Here is an 18654-nt window from a genome sequence, read left to right as displayed (position 1 = left end):
TATCGTGCAAAGAATAGCTGTGAGACCACGCTGATAAGGCTGACCGAAACGTGGAGAGCCGAATTAGACAGCAAGAAAATTGTCGGTATATTGTCATCGGATATGAGCAAGGCTTTAAATTTTGTCTCTCTTAGTCCTCAGTTGCTCATAAATAATCTGAAGGCCTACAAATTCTCTGATAAAGCTATACAACTCATGAGATCATATTTTCAGGGAAGAGAGAAAAGAGTAAGGATAGGTTCTGTAACAAGTGACTGGCTCTTGGTTGTGGTGAAGAGAGGATGTCCACAGGGAAGCACGTTTGGAGCGGGAGGCACCGCCCCGAGATCCAACCCCTTACCCTTTTATATACCATTTTTGACAGAAAAAGTACCCCTTTAGTTTAGAGCTTTGCATCCCTTTTAATTGCTGTAAATGCACTGTCTTTTCAATGATTAAATCACAAAACCAGAACGTTTTCTCGACGTTTTCACAGCCATAAAATGCGGCTGTTAGCCCTATTAGGAATTTTGCAAACTGAGTTGACAGCTTTCCCTACCCTAACCTGAGATCAGGCCCAATTTTAGCGGTTCTCATACATTCTCTCAAACGGCTACCGCTAATGTTTCGCATTGCCCGCGGAATGTTATTACAAAGCGAAACGAAAATTGAGCCTAATCTCAGGTTATTCCTACCCTTTCATATACTTCAACTAGTGAAATCCCTTCTCTTTCATATACCCAAGCCTAAAAAAGGTACTCCTTTCGAGTAGAGCCTTCCTGTATAGGCCATTATAGGGAGACGCCCCGGGGCTCCGTTACAGAAATCGCGCCAAAATCACGGTTCTTGTGTGTGAACAGAAGTCCTTCCCGGTAGGGTTTTCGTGCCGACACTAAAGCCATCCGGTATAGTGTAAACATCGTCTTAAATGCGTTCTAATAAATGCATTGCGATCCACATATTAGCACATGACTGTTGTTTGCCACGCAGTCCCAATGATTGGGTCGCTGTTTTGCACAAAACTCAGTCCCCGTTACGAGCTTTCGACTTACCTCACAGGTGGCCCAAGCCATCGCCAATCTTGCCAAACTTGTGAATAATTAGGATTTGTATGTTGAATCGAGATGAAACGATTGTTTCTGTAGCCTACGAAAGTGAAAGGATTTACATGAAAATCGGCTAACCTCACTTAAGTTGCGTGATTCATTGTCCTTTCCTGTGAGGTTTCGGAGTCGATTTCTGGTCATTTTATGCATTTTAATTCAGCTGGTTTGTTCTTTCTATAATCCTTTCTTTGTAGGCAGAACAATAAAATGAATAAAATGGCCTTTGATATACCTTGTGCATCTTAAACGTTCCAACATAGTCGGACTAGAGTAAAATGCTGTGAGAGGGGGTCTAAGATTTTGCGTCCTTATCAAAGAAAGTTTAGCCACTTGCAAATGACAGAGTGGAGGAAGCACATTCTCTTCAGTTATTTTGAGACCCCGAGTTTTCGGCTGCGCGCGCCTGCGCGCGTACCTAGCGGCAAGGCCCCTTGTGCCCCTTGGGCGGTTCCCAGGTCACAAGACCCGTTCTTTTCACTGCTGTACTGCTGAAACAAAAAGCACTTCCGTACGCTAGACCCCGCCCAATACGCAGAGTAACCCCATACAATACACGTATCCGAGAAGTTTCTCAGGCTCAGCGGTTTTAAAGGCTTTATCAACGCCTGCGATAACCTTTCTGAGTTATGACACCCTGGTGTGGACTTATTCTATGATGTCTATATCCTGTTTGAGTCTTAACTGAAGGTGTTTAGGTACATTCAAACCAGACCAATTCAGCTGTCACCTTTTACCTGAATCCCTTGCAATAATTTGAATAGCCTGCGTGGCAGGCGTTAAAAGGGGACGGGGAAGGGGAAATCTGGGCGCGCGCTAATTCCCCGTTCCCTTTCGAACGCCTGCCACGCAGGCTATAATTTTAACGTCATCCGGCCTATAGGCCAAGCTAAGCCACGCGCAAAAGGTGATATTTGTCTGCTTGCGAGCTCATGCAAGAGAACAGAAAAGCCCCAAAACATAAAAGTTCTCTTGGCTCATTTGATCATGAATGTTTTACTTTCCACTCAAAATCAAAGCCGGGAGATAAGGAGAAACCACTTTTGGTGTATTTTAACATAGTCAAAGCACACCTGAGTTAATTTGAGCAAATGTGGAGTAGAGTTCATCTGCAAATCTTGTGCTGCTTTCTCTCGGCGATAAGGAGGGAAAATGATCAATGGCAACAACATCTAAGGGTTTTTTGATGACTTGCTAAAAATACAAAGCAAGACAACATAACGGTTATTTTTTTGCGATTTTTTTCTTCAAGTTACCCGTTACGGTAGTTTTACCAAATTGAGTTCAAACCCTTAAAAATCAGCTGAAAAATAGCAACAACTCGCGTAAACTAGTTTCAAAAGTCGCGGTTATTAAATTACAACCCACTCGCCATAGAGTGCTCTAGTAGCTGAGTGATCTCAGAACGCGGAGGGTCGTGAGTTCGAATCTCATCCGTTAGTAGAGCTCGGAAATTTTTCTGAGCTTTCTGATGGTAGATTTCTTTTTCTTCCACATCATTAAAGAAACTGTGTCTTGGAATGACTTACTTTAGTTTCACTTTGCAAGTTGGCTCTTTGAAGGATGTGCAAGTGTCGTAAAATGGCAGAGGGTTGTTAGGACTGCTTGCATCGCAACTGATGTCAATAACAATACTTAGAGACCTATTAATAAAAAAAACATGGACCATGTTGATGATACTGCAAAGCAATAATGTTTCTCGGTTGTCACAGCTAAAACATCGGACAAAACCTTGTACGACACATTACAATCAGAGGAAAATACCTATTTTTCGCACTCGTCCTGACAAAGTTGCTGACCATCGCCAATTGAAAGACCACTTTCCCCAACCACGTCCCCAGGGCGCTTTTCCCTGGCGTCCCACCTCCAAAGCCAGGGAAAAGCGCCCTGGGGACGAGGTTACATTTTCCCCTCCGGATCCCTTCTTGCAATGTTGTTTATAGTAACACAGTTTTACAGGAAGTAACATCCATCAAGGATTCTTACAGGAAGAAAGCAAAGATGACAACAGAGGTTCTTAACTCAATGGAAAATGTTAAGTGTAACGAGGTGGCAGGTGCAATGTATGCTTTTCCGAGGATAACACTTCCAAAGAAAGCTATCGAGGCAGCCAAGGTATCATGTCCTGTTTCCGGTCCTGATTTCTAGAGCCACACTGCAGAATACTGTCAGTAGTGGATATCCTAGGTGTCCGGTAATCCGAATTCCGGAACCCGGGAATTTTTTTCTTGTAGACTGATCCGGAATCAGTTCAGGGGTTTGAAATTCGGAATTCATACCCGGTTGTTCATAAGATGGATAGCGCTATCCACCGGATAAATTCACTATCCAGTGGATAGGTATGAGCGAAACCAACTGCACTATCCACTGGATAGGGATTTATCCAGTGGATAGCGTTATCCAGCTTTTGAACAGCTGGGGCCTCCTCTATATAAGAAGCCCGGAATCTCGCTAACGATTGGAATCTGGAATCCATGTTTCACGGACAAGGAATACTGAATCCAGTACCTGCCATCCGGGATCTCCAGCATAAAAACCGGAATCCACAACGTGCGATCCAGAAGCCAAGGTTCTCGTTGATGTACCTTATATTAGAAGAATGCCAACCCGTTTCCCGCCGTGTCAGTTTTCATAAAAGGCGTTCTTCGGTTAGAAAAAGTGAAAAGGACGCTATATGCTCCCATCTTATTCAGGCTGCTGACAATGTTCTGCGAAAGTTAAAATTTCTTTCTCAACTTTCCATGTTTCATTGCTTAATTCCATATGTCGTATCGATCTAGTAACAGCTCCCAGTAAAGGCTTTATCGAGGGATTCTTTGAAATACAGATATTCCCCTCACAAGGAAAGTATGTATGTGGTCTGTTTGGTGAGCAAAGTGAAAGGATTTTGGGTGGACAAAAGTAATGTGTAGATATTTTTTGAGTTTACTGAGTTGATTGTATTGTCATTGTTATTTAGGCCAAGGAAATGCCACCAGACGAGTTTTACTGTCGCAGGCGGCAGGCGCTGGAGAAAACTGGAATTTACATGATTCCTGGCCACTTTTTTGATATGAAAGGCAGCGGTAACAACTGTTACTACAGGTAAGATTTGAATTGACAAGGGCCATCAACTTCAGGTCGGAATTTTGATGATTTTAAAAACCTCTCTGTGATATCATTTGCGCCCTTGTGTCACAAGATTTTCGCAGGCTTGTCTAATATATTTAGATTGATTAGATTGACTGCACCTTTAAATTTGAGACCCCTCTTTCCCCCCAACCCCCCAAAATTCTGCCTTTGTTCCACAGGAACACCAAATTAGGATGCGTTCTGACGAACGCAATAAGGGTATACACAGATCGGCCCATAGCCGGGGTGATGGGGGCTTAGTGGAGGGCCTGCAACTGGGATAAAGATGGTGTTTACAAATAGAAGGGCTTACAACCGGGATTATACGGTATGGACCAGAGCTTAAACTTACGTGGGAAAAGGCGTCCTAAAAGCGACTTGTCTGTAAAAGCGACGTTCTGTCAGCGTGTGAAAGTCTGATGAAATTGGACCAAAACGTTTTGATTTTTCAGACCCACTATACATATGAAGGACTAATAACTAAAAACGGTTTCATGTTTTAATCTTTCTTGGTAGGATCACTATTCTTCCTTCTGAAGAGACGTTCGCTCCAATGTTTGAGCGACTAAGAACCTGTCACCAAGAATTAATGGCGCAGTTTAAGGACACGAACTGACAAGATGGATTTAATGGATTTAGTTTCCAGTGATGACAATATTCTCCATCCTCATTTATCAGGGGAAAGTTTTCTGATGTAAAATATATGTTTGAAGAAGCAAAACTGTTGTTTACAAATTTCTATTTCTCGAGAAAGGCTAAATAGCTTTGATGACTCTTCATTCATCTATGATTTTCAAAGTTTTTCAATTGACTTCCCTTCCCAGATTTGGCTATATATTATCTCCCAAAAAAGACCCGGAAATGTTCAACAATAGTGGCAGAAAGAGTCTTGAATGTATCTGGCAAGCTGTATACAAATGTCCTTAACCACACAACGAGGAAAAACAACATTCTTATAATCCTCTCCTAAAATTGGCGTGAAAAAAAAAGACTTTTTTAACAAACTTCTGACTTTTCCCATCTTTAGGACACTGAAGTGTGCTTTTCCCATTTCAGCGTTTTTCCGGCCCATTCCTTGTGATATTCCAGGCACAGATAAGAACGTAAAGAAATCCTGTTTATATAAATAGCTACTTTATTGAAGTCTCTTTAAAATACTGATTTTACTAACAGCGGTATTTTATAATCAAAACAAGTCGCATTATTAAAGTAGATATCGCGTTGTAAAATAACAAATTAAGAACTAAACAATTTCTGCGCTTAATGTACATATTGGATATATTTCATGTTCTGCAACCACAATCATAATGACTAACTCTAAACAAGGAAATGTAAAGGATATCTTTTCATTTTGGAAGCATACTAAACGTAACGAAAAAGGTAAACGAGACTACTAACCGGCTCTATATTGAGTTGTAGTATTTGACGAAATACTGTGGTTCAACTCATCAATGGTTTAGATTTTGTTTTCCTTTGTGTTGCGGTATGGTTATGTGCGATTGAGAATCAGAGTTTAAAACAAAGGAAAAAAGCATTTGAACCAAGGAAAAAAATTGCACCACAGCATTTATTTACGGCCTTTTTATCGAACTTTAAAAGCCGCGATAATAGTATACAATCAACTACGGTTTATTATTATTATTATTTTTTTATTATTCTTTTTTTTTATGAAGATAAAGAAATCATTAGTTGGCTTCCAATTGTTAAAACAAAGTCAAAGCGCATGAAGAGGAATATCTCGGGCATGTTGTCTTCGTTGACGTTTAAATAACAGCAGGAGGGCTTTCCTAAACTCTGGCATTCTGATTGTGTAAACGATGGGATTAACAAGCGAGTTCATAAAAGATAGAATGGTGAAAGAAAACCTCAAACGGTCTGAATCATGGGAAGGAAAGAATGCACGTGGTAGCCACATCAGTAAGGATACGATGGTCATTATGAATAATGTTACGGTCAGTTTCCTTTGTCTGTTGGCTGCACCATGGTGCTGGGGATGCGCTCCACACAAAAATTTAACAACAATGGAAGAGTAAGAAACACAGATAACTAAAAGACACAAACAACAGTATGATTGCCATAAGTAAAAAGGATACGACCTTTCCATCCCATATTGCTTAAGTATTAAAATGGCAGTTGATACCATTGCAGCTAAAACCCAGACACCAGCAATTGTTACCCCGTAAACCCACTTTTTGATGAGGCGATGCCTGAAGGGACGAATTGTTGCATGCATCCGATCGAATGAAATGACTGCAATGTTTGTTATAGAGGTCAGAGGAAACCAGTGGTAGAGAAAGAAAATTATCACTTTCAGTTCCAGGCTTAAGTTCATTTTCACAATGTCGCATGAGAAATGTGAGAGGCGTCCAAATAGGAAAAAGTTTGAAAATCCTCCAACAAACATATCAGCTATGGTCAGGCTGATAACTAGGTACATGGCACGAGTGCGAAGACTGCGGTTTTTTATAAAAAGAATAATTGATATAAGGTTCACTGTTACTATGGCCACACACACGGCAAGGAATACAGCAAACCAGGTGATGCACTCGGATGAAGAAAACATCGTCAACTGTTTTCTTGTACTCCTTTTCGCTTTACACTTTTACCCGTTCTCTTCTGTTGTTCGTCTACCTTTAGAAAGAATTTGAAGTGAATAAAGTTTGATTACTTAGAAAGAAAAAGTAGGAGGTGAACAAACAAGGTTGAGGTTTAAGCTCGCCTTTAACTTACAGTTTTTCAAATTGCCTTCAAAAAAGCTGAAGTGAAAATCCTTGTTTTCACCTGTGGAAAAAATATCAGTGACGTTTGAGGGGAGATTAGGATAAATTGGTTGACTAAAAGCTTAGGGCATTAAATTCGAGTCGTTTTAGCTGAATATTTTTAAAACTAATTAACGTCAGCCCTCGTTCACCTGAGTATAATAATAATAAATATTATTATTATTATTATTATTATTATTATTATGGTGGTGGTGGTTTATTTACAGCATTTCCAAACAAAATAGCTCTACATCTGCTGATAAAATATATAATAGTATATCTAACTGATTTTTGGAAAACCAACTTAACGAAATTTGCAGTCATTTGACTGAAAAGGCGTCAAAAGGCAGGTTTCTTAAGCCCGAGAACGGCTCCAAAATCACAGTAACGAAGGAAAAGGAAAGGAGAAAAAGAAAGAGCGACGGAGGAGATCAGGAAAGGAGGGGAAGAAAAAAAGCAATGCTTGCACTCTTAGTTTTTATAATGAGCTACTGGATATAGTTTTTGGCCGAAAAAAACTGTTGGACGGAAAAGGTCCATTTGACGATAACGTTTTCAAAAATCCGGCTAGATATATACAGCTTAAAACATTATGTTATTACATCAGGAGCAAAATATGTTCGTGGTAAAATGCAAAGGGTATTACTAACTAACTAGTTAACTAACAATCTAACTGTGGCTAAAATTGTATTTGAACTGGTATTACATTAATACTTTTTTAACATTTTTATTTCGCTCTTTAAAAATATTAAAGGTCTGTTTGGTATATAGGGAGTAGTTGATCACCAAAATGAAAATGTGACTATCCCTCATAACATTTCAATTAAACCTTCTAAGACAATCGAATGTCCATAGTGGGACCGGAAAAAATTAAATGTTTCATGCAAACTGTTAGTCAGCGGTGAACAATTTCACTCGGTTAAAGGAGCTGAAATTTCCATGAAAATATGACTGAAGAGGGCATTAAGTCGCGGCTTAGCTCGGACAATCGTTGTATTTTAACATTTTCCATTGCAAGTATTTTTAGGTAACTATATATTATACTGAGGAGGAGAGAAACATCGCTCTCCAACCCGTCCACCATATCCGACGCCGCCTCTCTACAAAATTTATTCAAACCATTTGAGGATCTCTTTAAGATTGTTGTTTTAAAAAGTAGCTCTGCAAATGCCTTCTATGAAACTCTATAAAATTTGTATCTGATTGGTCATCCTTGGGCTTCTTCAACCGATGCGAATTTATTAACACGATAGTACTTTTTCGAAAATCTTTGATGCTATTAAATATACAGAAAACTCAACATTTTCCGATGTACATCTTTCCGTTACTGATTTTAAAGCCCAAAATTTATTATAAGTAGTCCATTTTTGTGAATGATAACCAAATATGGGAAGACAAGTGAAAAGTGAAAAGCCATTCCTAACTTCAATCAGAGAAGTTAATAGACTGAAAACTTCGAAAACCTGAGATGAATGATACATTCAACCATGAATTTTTAACTTTTTTCGAGCTATAGAAATCTCTAGATAATATGTGCTTCTTCGAACAGCTATTTCACAGAAACCAGTCGTTGGGTGCCCTGCATGGGCTACCACATGAAAAGACTGAAGGTCCACTAGATGTGCTAAATATAGGACGTTGGTTAAACATTCGATTCTTAAGGATTAGTATAATAAACATTGCGGGTAAAACCCAGACAAAAGCAGCAATTGTTACCCCGTAGACTCACTTTTTAATAAGGCGATGCATAAAGGCTCCTATAGGGACGAATTGTTGCATGCATCTGATCGAATGAAATTACTACAATGTTTGTAAGAGAGGTCAGAGGAAACCAGACGAAGAGAAAGCCAGTTGTTAAGTAATATATCAAACATGAGATGCAGTGTTTCATCACCAGATGAAACACCGAGAAGAGAGTTGAAAATACGACGCGCAGCGGAGTATTTTTGACGAACTTCGAGGTGTTTCATCTGGTGATGAAACACTGTGTCGAATGTTTGATATTTCTTCTCAAACAAAATCATTTTTGAAGGAGAAATTAAGGATGCAAATACTAAGCAGTGTTTCATCCGATTTCCAAACACTCATTAAACATTAATTTCCTTTGTATTTTCTTAATGAATAATTAATGAGTTTGAGAATGTCAGTTCCAGGGTAAAGTGCGGAAATTTCACAATGTCGCATAAGGAGGGTATACGTAGAAGAGTGAGAAAATCCTCCGACAAACATATCAACTATGGTCAGCTTTATGACTCGGTACAATTTGGCACGAGTGGGAAGACTGCGTTTTTTTTAATAAAAAGAACGATTGATAGGTAAGGTTCACTGTTACTTATAGCAACAGACATGGTAAGGACTACAGCGAACCAGGTGATGCACTGGGATGATATCATGGCTTGCTATTTTTTTCGCTTCACACTTTTAATTCCCTGTTTCTCTCTGTTGCTTGTCTATACCTTTTAGAAGGACTTGAAAAAAAAAAAATTCAGTTAAGAACGTGGACAAAGAAGGTTGATATTAGTTCCGCAAAGATCACTAATAGGACGCTGATCGACAGTATCGGTTGTTGCGACAAAAGGTTTAATTAGTTTTTATTCTGCATGCGTCTCTGCTGAAACAAAGGAAGTTAAACGGTGTTTTCCTGTTTTGTAAGCTATGAAGGTTATCATAAAAAGGGAACAGCTTACTCTTGATGGTCAAGGAAGTTTTAGAACTACTGCTACGAAAATATCATAGTTTTCTGCGTTAATGCAAACTAGTCACTCGGTTAACGGAACTAAAATTTCTCATATGAAAATATGAAAAGGACGTAAGTCGCTTTCAGCTCGGCTTATCCCTGTATTTAAACATTACAAGATTTTATGTGTGGGTATATATCACTGAACACAACGCCGCGGCTTTCTCCAAAATCCTATTATAATCATTTTAGGATATCAATTTTTAGATTGTTTTTCAGTAAAGATTTGCAAATGCTTTCTAAGAAGAACTATAAAATTTTTAACTGTTTTGTAATTCTAGATCTCCTTTAGTCTATGCGAATTTAATACCTGCTTCTTATTACTCTTCCAAAAATCTTTGATGCTATTTAATCTTTTACTGAAAACTCAACATTTTGCGATACCTCTTTCCGTTAGTATTACGAAGCCAAAAATTTTAGTAGTCAGTCCTTTTTTACGAATGATTATCAAACCTGGGAAGTCACGGAAAGGTGAAAAACCGACTTCAGAAAAACGTAGAAAAATTAATGGACTAAAAGTGTCGAAAATTGAGATGAATCGAACATTTTTCACCGAGGAATTTTTTTCTCGAGCTTTAGAAATTTCCAGACAATTATACTGTGCTTCTTCGAATTATCGCTTTTTTACACAAAACATTCAACCGTTGGGTGTCCCTGTACCACATCACGGAAAAGGTCAAAAGGTCCTATGAATGTCCTAAACAGTGGTTAAGTCGGGACAAGGTTTAAAAATATTCGGTTCTTAAATATTGGCGTAACTCTATCATACCGTAATTAAAACCTTTTTGTCAAGTTGCATTTTGTTTTCTTCTTGTGGGCAACTAACCTTTTAGAAAATGCAGTTTGCTGGATGTGACAAAGCGGAAAAAAAGACGTTGCGAAATATCAGTTAGGCTTGTAAACTGCCGGAGTAACATCCAACGCAGACGCCTCAAAGAATAATCTTGCGAATTCCGGCTCGATAAATACGGTGTTAAAATTATCTGCACACCAGTTTATAAAAAAAATATTTGCTTTTGCTTGTTATTTTTTCCGCATAATATATAACACGTTCTAAAACAAAACGCGATATAAATTCTACAACGATAAAAACTCGCAAATAATTTAATTTTTTACCAAATATTATCCCCCCCTGGAAAATTTGAGCTGAATGAGGCAAATTTTTTCATACTTAAAGGTGTTTTCGAAAAGATTGTCTTTAACTTGCGCTCTCCTGTATTGAACACGATGAGATTATTAGATATAGGGCAAAAAAAACTTTGCTTTTACCATACTTCAAACAGGCTGGCAAATAATGATTTGTTTAAGATAAGTATATCTATCGCTCTACAACTGGTATGTTTAACAATAAATTTATGCTCACTGACTGCATGATACCGCAGTAAAAACCTTTAGTATGTTTCGTTTTGTTCTAGCCTGTTCACAGACCCTCTATTTTCTCTTCAAAGTGGCATCGAGCGCGCGTGATAAAAAACAAAAACCGCGGGGGATTTGCTGACCGCCAGTGGAAGGGGTTAGGGGTGAGGAAGGAGAAAATTCTTCATTTTTCTTTCTCGCGCTCCGCGCTCGTTCTCGCTCGCCGATGTTCTCGAAAAGAACGAAAAGAAAAAGAAAACAACGTCTGTAAAGGCTAGTTTTAATTTGTTCAGCCGTTTCGTTTTTTTTTTTAAATAAGTAAATAACTAACCTTTCGCAAAATGCTATGCTGGATGTCCCCACTGATCAAGCAAAAACGTATATCTGTAGTTTTTGTTTGGAAAATATCAGTTCGGCTTGTAAAAGACGTCTGCGGTTCAGGTAACTCCAGCGAAAAATAATCTTCCCTTGATTTATACGGTCTTATAAATTATCTGCACATCTGTTTTGGGAAATAATATTTCACTATTAAACTTCAGTTTACCATGAATATTGTCTTGGCCATCATTTTTTACCCCTAATTATACCTATCCCAACTAAATAACTAGAAATTTGCTGCTGAATTATACTTTTGTTAACTTGAACATCCTTTTTTAATCAGCCCACAACCAATCGACCCTATTTGATGGACACACACAACGATTATTTCGCCTCCGTGCATCATTCAAGGTATCCCCACAGTTTCAAATTATAACTTATTTCATGTCAATAGTTCCTGAATTTTTCCTGAATTTCTTTGATAAAAGTTTGCCAAGGAAAACAGAACTGCAGGATAGTACAAAGAAAGAACACCATTTACTACAAATCCTTTGGCCTGCGTAGGGACTGGCGGCGAGTGAATGCGTTCCTCACGATCGCCAGGGCACCGCTATTATTTGCGCGCCAAAATGTATTTCTTTTAGTTTTTTGATTACACTATTTGCATGAATCCCATGGGAATAATTAGACCTTTCCTGTTTTGTGCTCTTATTTTAAGGATGTCTCATAAGCCGCTACCGTTAGGTTTTATCTCTTGTGTGCAACTAACCTTTCACAAAATGCAGTTTGCTCGATGTCTCAGATGACAAAGCGGAAAAAAAGACTATGCGAAATATCAGTTAGGCTTGTGAACTGAGGCGTCTGCGTTGGATGTTACTCCGGCAAAGAATAAGCTTCCGAATTTCGGCTCGATAAATACGGTTTTAAAATTATCTGCACACCAGTTTTGGGAAGTATTGCTTTAAAGATAAAATACTTTTAAAATATTTGCTTTTGCTTGTTATTTTTCCGGCAAGAAAGGATAAAGGGGACAGAGACGGCATCCCCCATACACACCCTATTTTTGCAAAATGCTATGCTGGATGTCCCCACTGATCAAGCAAAAACGTGTATCTATATTTTTTGTTTGGAAAATATCAGTTCGGATTGTAAAAGACGTCTGCGTTGGAGGTAACTCCAGCGAAAAATAATCTTCCCTTAATTTATACGGTCTGATAAATTATCTGCGCATCTGTTTTGGAAAATAATATTTCACTGTTAAACTTCAGTTTATTAAAACATGAATAATTGTCTTGGCCATCATTTTTTACCCCTAATTACGTCTTTCCCCACTAAATAACTAAAAATTTGCTGCTGAATTAGGCTTTGTGTTAACTTAAGCATCCTTTTTTAATCGGCCCACAACCAATCGACCCTATTTGATGGACACACACAACGATTATTTCGCCTCCGTGCATCATTCAAGGTATCGGCCCACAGTTTCAAATTATGAGTTATTTCATGTCAATAGTTCCTGAATTTTTCCTGAATTTCTTTGATAAAAGTATGCCAAGGAAAACAAAAGTGCAAGATAGCACAAAGAAAGAACACCATTTACTACAGTTCCTTTGGCCCCCGTAGGGATTAAGGGCGAGTGAATGCGTCTCTCGACAGGGCACCGCTATTATTTGCGCGCCAAAACGTATTTCTTTTAGTTTTTTGATTACACTATTTGCATGAATCCTATCGGAATAATTAGACCTTTCCTGTTTTGTGCTCTTATTTTTAAGGATGTCTCATAAGTCGCTACGGTTATAACATGTTTCAGGTTTTATCTGAATTGTAACAATTTAAACCTTCTTCCTTCATATCTGTAAAGTAACTATTTAGCTAGTGAAGCACGTTTGACCGCGTTAAATAAAAGTTATAGCATTGTATTGTATTGCATTGCTTTGCTTTGCATTTCATTGAATTGTATTGTATTGTATTGTCACCCAAACATTTGTGACATTGCCTCCAAAACAAAAAAATTCCGATTTATTCCCGAAATATTTGGCAATCTTCCTAAATGCATAGAAAATGATCTTCAAGTGCGATGCACTAGGGAAATTATAAAAGGCCGGGAATCTCCAATCTTTTTATATCTATGCCTAATGCATTATTTTTTTTTATTTTTTATTTTTGCTTAACTCGTTGTGCAGGAAGTAACACTCATCAAGGATTCTTACAAGAAGAAAGCAAAGATAATAACGGAGGTTCTTAACTCAGTGGAAAATGTTAAGTGTAACGAGGTGGCAGCTGCAATGTATGCGTTTCCGTGGATAACACTTCCAAAGAAAGCTATCGAGGCAGCCAAGGTATCATGTACTGTTTCCGGCCCTGATTTCTAGAACCGCACTGCAGAATAATATAATGGATATATCTTTGGAAGTCGGCCATTTTATGCCAATGGTCCTAAACAAGGTAATCCGTATTCCGGGATCCTGGGCCTTGGTTTCGGAATTCAGCTCTTCGGGAAGTCCGAAATCTCGCTAATAACTAGAATCCGGAATCCACATTCCACTGACAAGGAATCTCGAATCCAGTACAATCCAAAGCGTGCGTGCGTGTTGTTAGCGTTTTGTGAAGAAAATCATTGAAACAGACATCTCGCCTGCCACATCACGCCACCAGCTAATTTAGTTGAGAATCTGTCTGTAGAGTAGGAGCAGGTTGCAGGCTAGATCTCCAAGTCTAAGGAAATACAAAATATCAATAAATGTCGACAGTAAATTCAACTTAAGAGAGGATGTCAGTAAATATCGACGAGAGGTCTACAAAAGTGAAAAATCGGAAATTCTCCAAAAAATTCACAAAGTAGCACTAGGTAACCGTACGCTATTAACATAAATGTAATTTTTACTTCGATCCGATAATTATTTTCCACGTACGGGGGGGTTATTGGTTTCGCGGCTCTCGGACCGGGTTTTCTAGGCCCGAGACCATGTGTCACAAAAAAAATCGTTTTAAAATTCAAATCGATTGTAATGAGGACAACAAATAACTTATTCAAAAGAGTACATAATTGCACACATTTTAAGTGGTGATTTACTCACTTTGAACGAAAGTGTAATATTTTGGATATTTTTCATTATTTTCAATATTTTGAACGTTTTCGTTCAATGAAAAAATGGCAAATTTCAAAGCGCAAAATCGTCGACTGGTACCTCGATTTCAGTAACGAGTCTTATACCACGTTAAAGAGCGTTATCTCTTCTTTCAAAATCTGTTTTCAAAACTACGGGCAACTTAAAAGAAAATTTTTGAGGCCAAAAAATACAAGTAGTACTTTTCTGAAATTTGAGCTTTCCAGACTCAGCGGGCCGATGCTAAAAACTCAGAAAAATGCAATAAGAAATCAGTTTGAGCAACAGTAGTTTAACGTTATCAGCTATCAGAAGCCAACACGTGTTTACCGAGCGACCTGATAAAATTTAAAGCCGTTTTCCAACAAGAAAAGCAGAGTTTAGCCATCTTCTGCTACCAAACGCACGAGTCACGTATGGTTGTCAAAGGGCAAAGCACAATAATAAACTTCAAAAAGCACAGCGTTTCTGCGTCCAGGAATTAGACTTTAGCGGACAGAACAATGCCTATGAGTGTGTTTCATACCTTAGCATGAGTTTCCTAGATATTGGAAATAAAAAACATCAAAGACAACATCGGCAAGACTATCTTCGGCTGCTCTCAAACGACGGAGATTGCGTTACTTTTCACAGATTGACCGCTTACCACCTGTTTAGGGGTAGGAAAAAAGCCCATAACCTGCTCCTGTCGTTGTGAATTTCCTCAAGATCAAAACTTTCAGTAAGAACCGAAAAAAAACAGCTTAAAGGAGGTGCACACACCTTGACCTAGCCAGGGAAAAGGGGCTTCTGATTGAGCTAAACTGTCATTGATGCACGGTGCAATCAATTAGTCCTGTTACTATCCCCCACGCAACCACAGGAACAAGTCCAGCCATTTGGGCCCAGGGGTGGGGAGTACTTTAAAGCGGTCCTGTCGGGAACTTTCGGGGGTAGGGGGCGGGGCAAATCGAAAATAACTTCTCTTTGTTTTTGTGAAGTACATCATTTCTCGCACGGTTGACAAGGTGACGGCGGACTCCGTAGCTGTGGAAAGGCCCTTTTAAAACATGTCTCGGCAACATGCAGGGAATCACGAAATTGACGTCAACACCTTCAATCAACTCCATGAACAGGGAGAGGCGATAAGTCCCATCTTAAAAGATACTTGATGTCTAGACGTGAAAAGTCTGTCCGCAGTCATTTTTCATTTTGTATATCGGGACCATTTGACAGCGCACGAGTGAACCGGAGCGCAGTAACAAGCCCTAACCCCACCCCATTGCCCTTGTGGTCAATAAATCATCGCGTTTTTCATTTTTTTTATGCGCGTTCGAGAACCTCCGAAGGGAATATTGAGGGTCTTTTGTACTGTTTCAGTTTATTTTACTGACAAAAAAGAACAAAACAGTATACAGAAATACGCAGAAGCAATGTGGGGAGGAAGCCCAAAAAGAAGCCATAAGGCTTAGGCCATCCCCTTTTCGTTCGTTTAGCGTCGAATAGGTTTCCTGCAAGAGACTATAAAGGGGACAGAGAGGGCATCCCCCATATACACCCTATTCCATAGGTAATTCCTCTCGAGTTATTTTTAGAATCGGGATAAAGTTACCTCGCGCGAGGCGTGGATGTTTCGTGGAGGTTTCGCATGACCAAACGCCGTGCAAAACATGTCGGGTGAGAGGCAATGAAAGCGTAAAAAGATCGAGAGCATTCCTGAATATTGAAGCGAAATGAGTCGGCGCTCACCTGGGAGAAAGGAATCGCTGGACTCTTTGACAACCCGGGAAATCAGTTTAACTCGAAGTTGTCGTAACCTCAGTGCTTTAATAAAATGAGAAATTTCGCAGGTCTATTGAAACCGGTCGTTTGTGGGAGTTTAAGATCCAACGAAGCGGACGAGAACTAGAACGTCAAAAAAAACAATAGGTGTAATTAGCAAAACAACAACTTCGCACGTGCAACACACTTTTTTGATCATTTCTTTCCCGTTTTTGCACGACTACGACGTGAAAATGCTTAATTTCGCGTTTTATGGAGGACGTAAATAAGCAACGACGAAATTTTATCTCTCTTTCTGAGCTTGAATATGGTCCCTTGAAATTCAGCTTTAGGAGGGTTCGCCTACAATTGACAAAGTAAGTGGGTAGGAATAATCGCTATAAAGACTGAAAAAATAAACATCAAACCAGAAATTGCTCTCTTCAAACTGTAAATTATAAATGATCCTTAGAGAATATTCAGTGTGTTAAGGATTTCCCTGCTCTACTGTTAGCTCTATACAAGAGAGGAAGGGCGATTCTTTTTAAATTTCGGTTTCGCTGACACAGCTTTCGCAGAAATCTCGCTGTAGTCGTTTCCGTCGACAAAAGGAATAGCAAAATCGCTCTCCGCGTCTTCCCCCATTTTGTTCTGCGTCATTTCGTGAAGGACGCGTGGCTCTCAGCGTGGGTCATCCACGCGGAACACATTCGCGCTATGTGATTGGCTGTTGTCTCATCCCCCTTGAGATGTGTGGTGTTAAAAATAACTCGAGAGGAATTACCTATGGAATAGGGTGTATATGGGGGATGCCCTCTCTGTCCCCTTTATAGTCTCTTGGTTTCCTGGTTTTGGGTGGGTCGGTCGGTGGGGTGAAAAAAAAATCACAAGAAATCTGAGAACAGGAGGCCTCACCAGCATCATTGCCATGGAGCCTGAAAACAACGAGACATGGTTACCAAACCAACACAAACTCAATATGGCGGAAAATGTGATGGTCAATTTCATAAAAAAAAAGGCCCATAAAGAGTAAAAAGCAAAAAGGATACACTACCGAACGTTTTATGTCTGGAAATCCTGTTATAATGCTCATTTTTTAGATTAAAATAATTAATTTAAGTCCAAACAAAAAATAAACCTTGTCGTTTCTTTTTCTTGCTTTTTTAGCAAATTCCAAAAAACTGGGTCTGTTGAACGACACTAAACGAAGAAAAAATTAATATAGGTATTAAGCTCCCTTAAAGTATAAAAGTATAAGTTTACAAGGACAGGATCGAACGTATACTGAGTAACTAAATGATAACAATTTGATCAAAATTAGACGAAAGGCTAAGAGTCTAAGCGCTGTCTGATAACGAAACGGTAAACAAGAAGTGCTGCCTGTCATTTAATAGAGACGTGGAATACTGGGTGGACCACATCCTGAGCTCCTGCGAAAACTGCAAGAGAGGAACGCTCAGGGCTAAGGAGACTAAACAGGGGTGTAGAGACTTGTACGCACGGTTCGCACGTGCGTACCCGAAAACGTTGAGGAGAAAAAATAGAATGAAATAAACATAACTAATAAAATCGGTTTCCAGAGAAGCGACGACATTACTTGGAGAACCGAATCTTGGATGATTTATTTATATAGCAAGCTTGATGATGGAAAGAGTGAACGCGTTGTTTTCTCCACGACCTGTCTTCGGAGTAGACGAAGTAGGGCACAATTACGTCAATGTGTGGTGCTTTTGTCGGTCAAAAATAATGTGACAAAAAGGGGTAAAAAGAGTCATTTGTAAAATAAAGTCGGAGGTACTACAAGCTTGATTTTTAATAGCTGAATTAATGATAAACGGTTGACGTCAATGAAAGAAAGCGCCGGAGATGGAGCCTAGGTCTTGGCTAACACCTAAAAGGCGCTTCCCCTAACGTGCGTACGGAGTCACACTAGCCGGGAAATAAAAAACGCAACCATACGTGAGTTTAGTACCTTCCTTAAAAGTAGCAAATCTAGGGAACACTTTCTTTTACGGTTAACTCTTTTTTACGCTATTTACGGCTAACGGTTAAATTTTTTTAATTTTTACGGCTATCGGCTAAATTTTTGGCCGTTTTACGCCTATCGGTTAACCCCATTGAGGCCCTCTTTTAGGGGTTCTTCAGGCGTTCCTGCCCCACTAACGTCTGCTGATTTGAGCGAGAAAAAACGTAGACCAATCACAGCAGACTTCCAGATCTGGGAAGTGCACTTTAGACCTTGAGAAATTTCGCGCTTGATTTAGCTCCAGAAAAGATCAGAAAGGTCTCATGAAAAGTGAAGACCTTACAGTTTTAGAACAAACTACTTATTTAACTCAGAAGCGTTCGTACTATAGGCTACCCTCACAATCTCATTTAAAAAAAGTTACCTCGGGGGTTAAATTTGCCAAACAGAAGTCGGCTTTACTACAAAACAATAAAGTGTG

At 39.2% G+C, this 18654-nt stretch overlaps 1 protein-coding gene and 1 pseudogene across 1 annotated transcript; both read left to right on the top strand.

Moving 5' to 3' along the window:
- The first annotated feature begins 3083 nt into the window (after positions 1-3083).
- LOC140925424 (uncharacterized) lies at positions 3084-4809 on the top strand. The gene is made up of 3 exons (XM_073375390.1): positions 3084-3197; positions 4042-4166; positions 4710-4809. Exons 1-3 carry the CDS (start codon positions 3084-3086, stop codon positions 4807-4809), a joined length of 339 nt encoding a protein of 112 aa, XP_073231491.1.
- A 1201-nt stretch (positions 4810-6010) lies between these two features.
- The window catches only part of LOC140925417 (alanine aminotransferase 2-like), a 65570-nt pseudogene continuing 52926 nt past the window's right edge, over positions 6011-18654 (top strand).

Source organism: Porites lutea, chromosome 2 (genome assembly GCF_958299795.1).
Source record: "Porites lutea chromosome 2, jaPorLute2.1, whole genome shotgun sequence".
Lineage (NCBI taxonomy): Eukaryota > Metazoa > Cnidaria > Anthozoa > Scleractinia > Poritidae > Porites > Porites lutea.
This window is presented reverse-complemented; position numbering and strand designations above follow the sequence as displayed.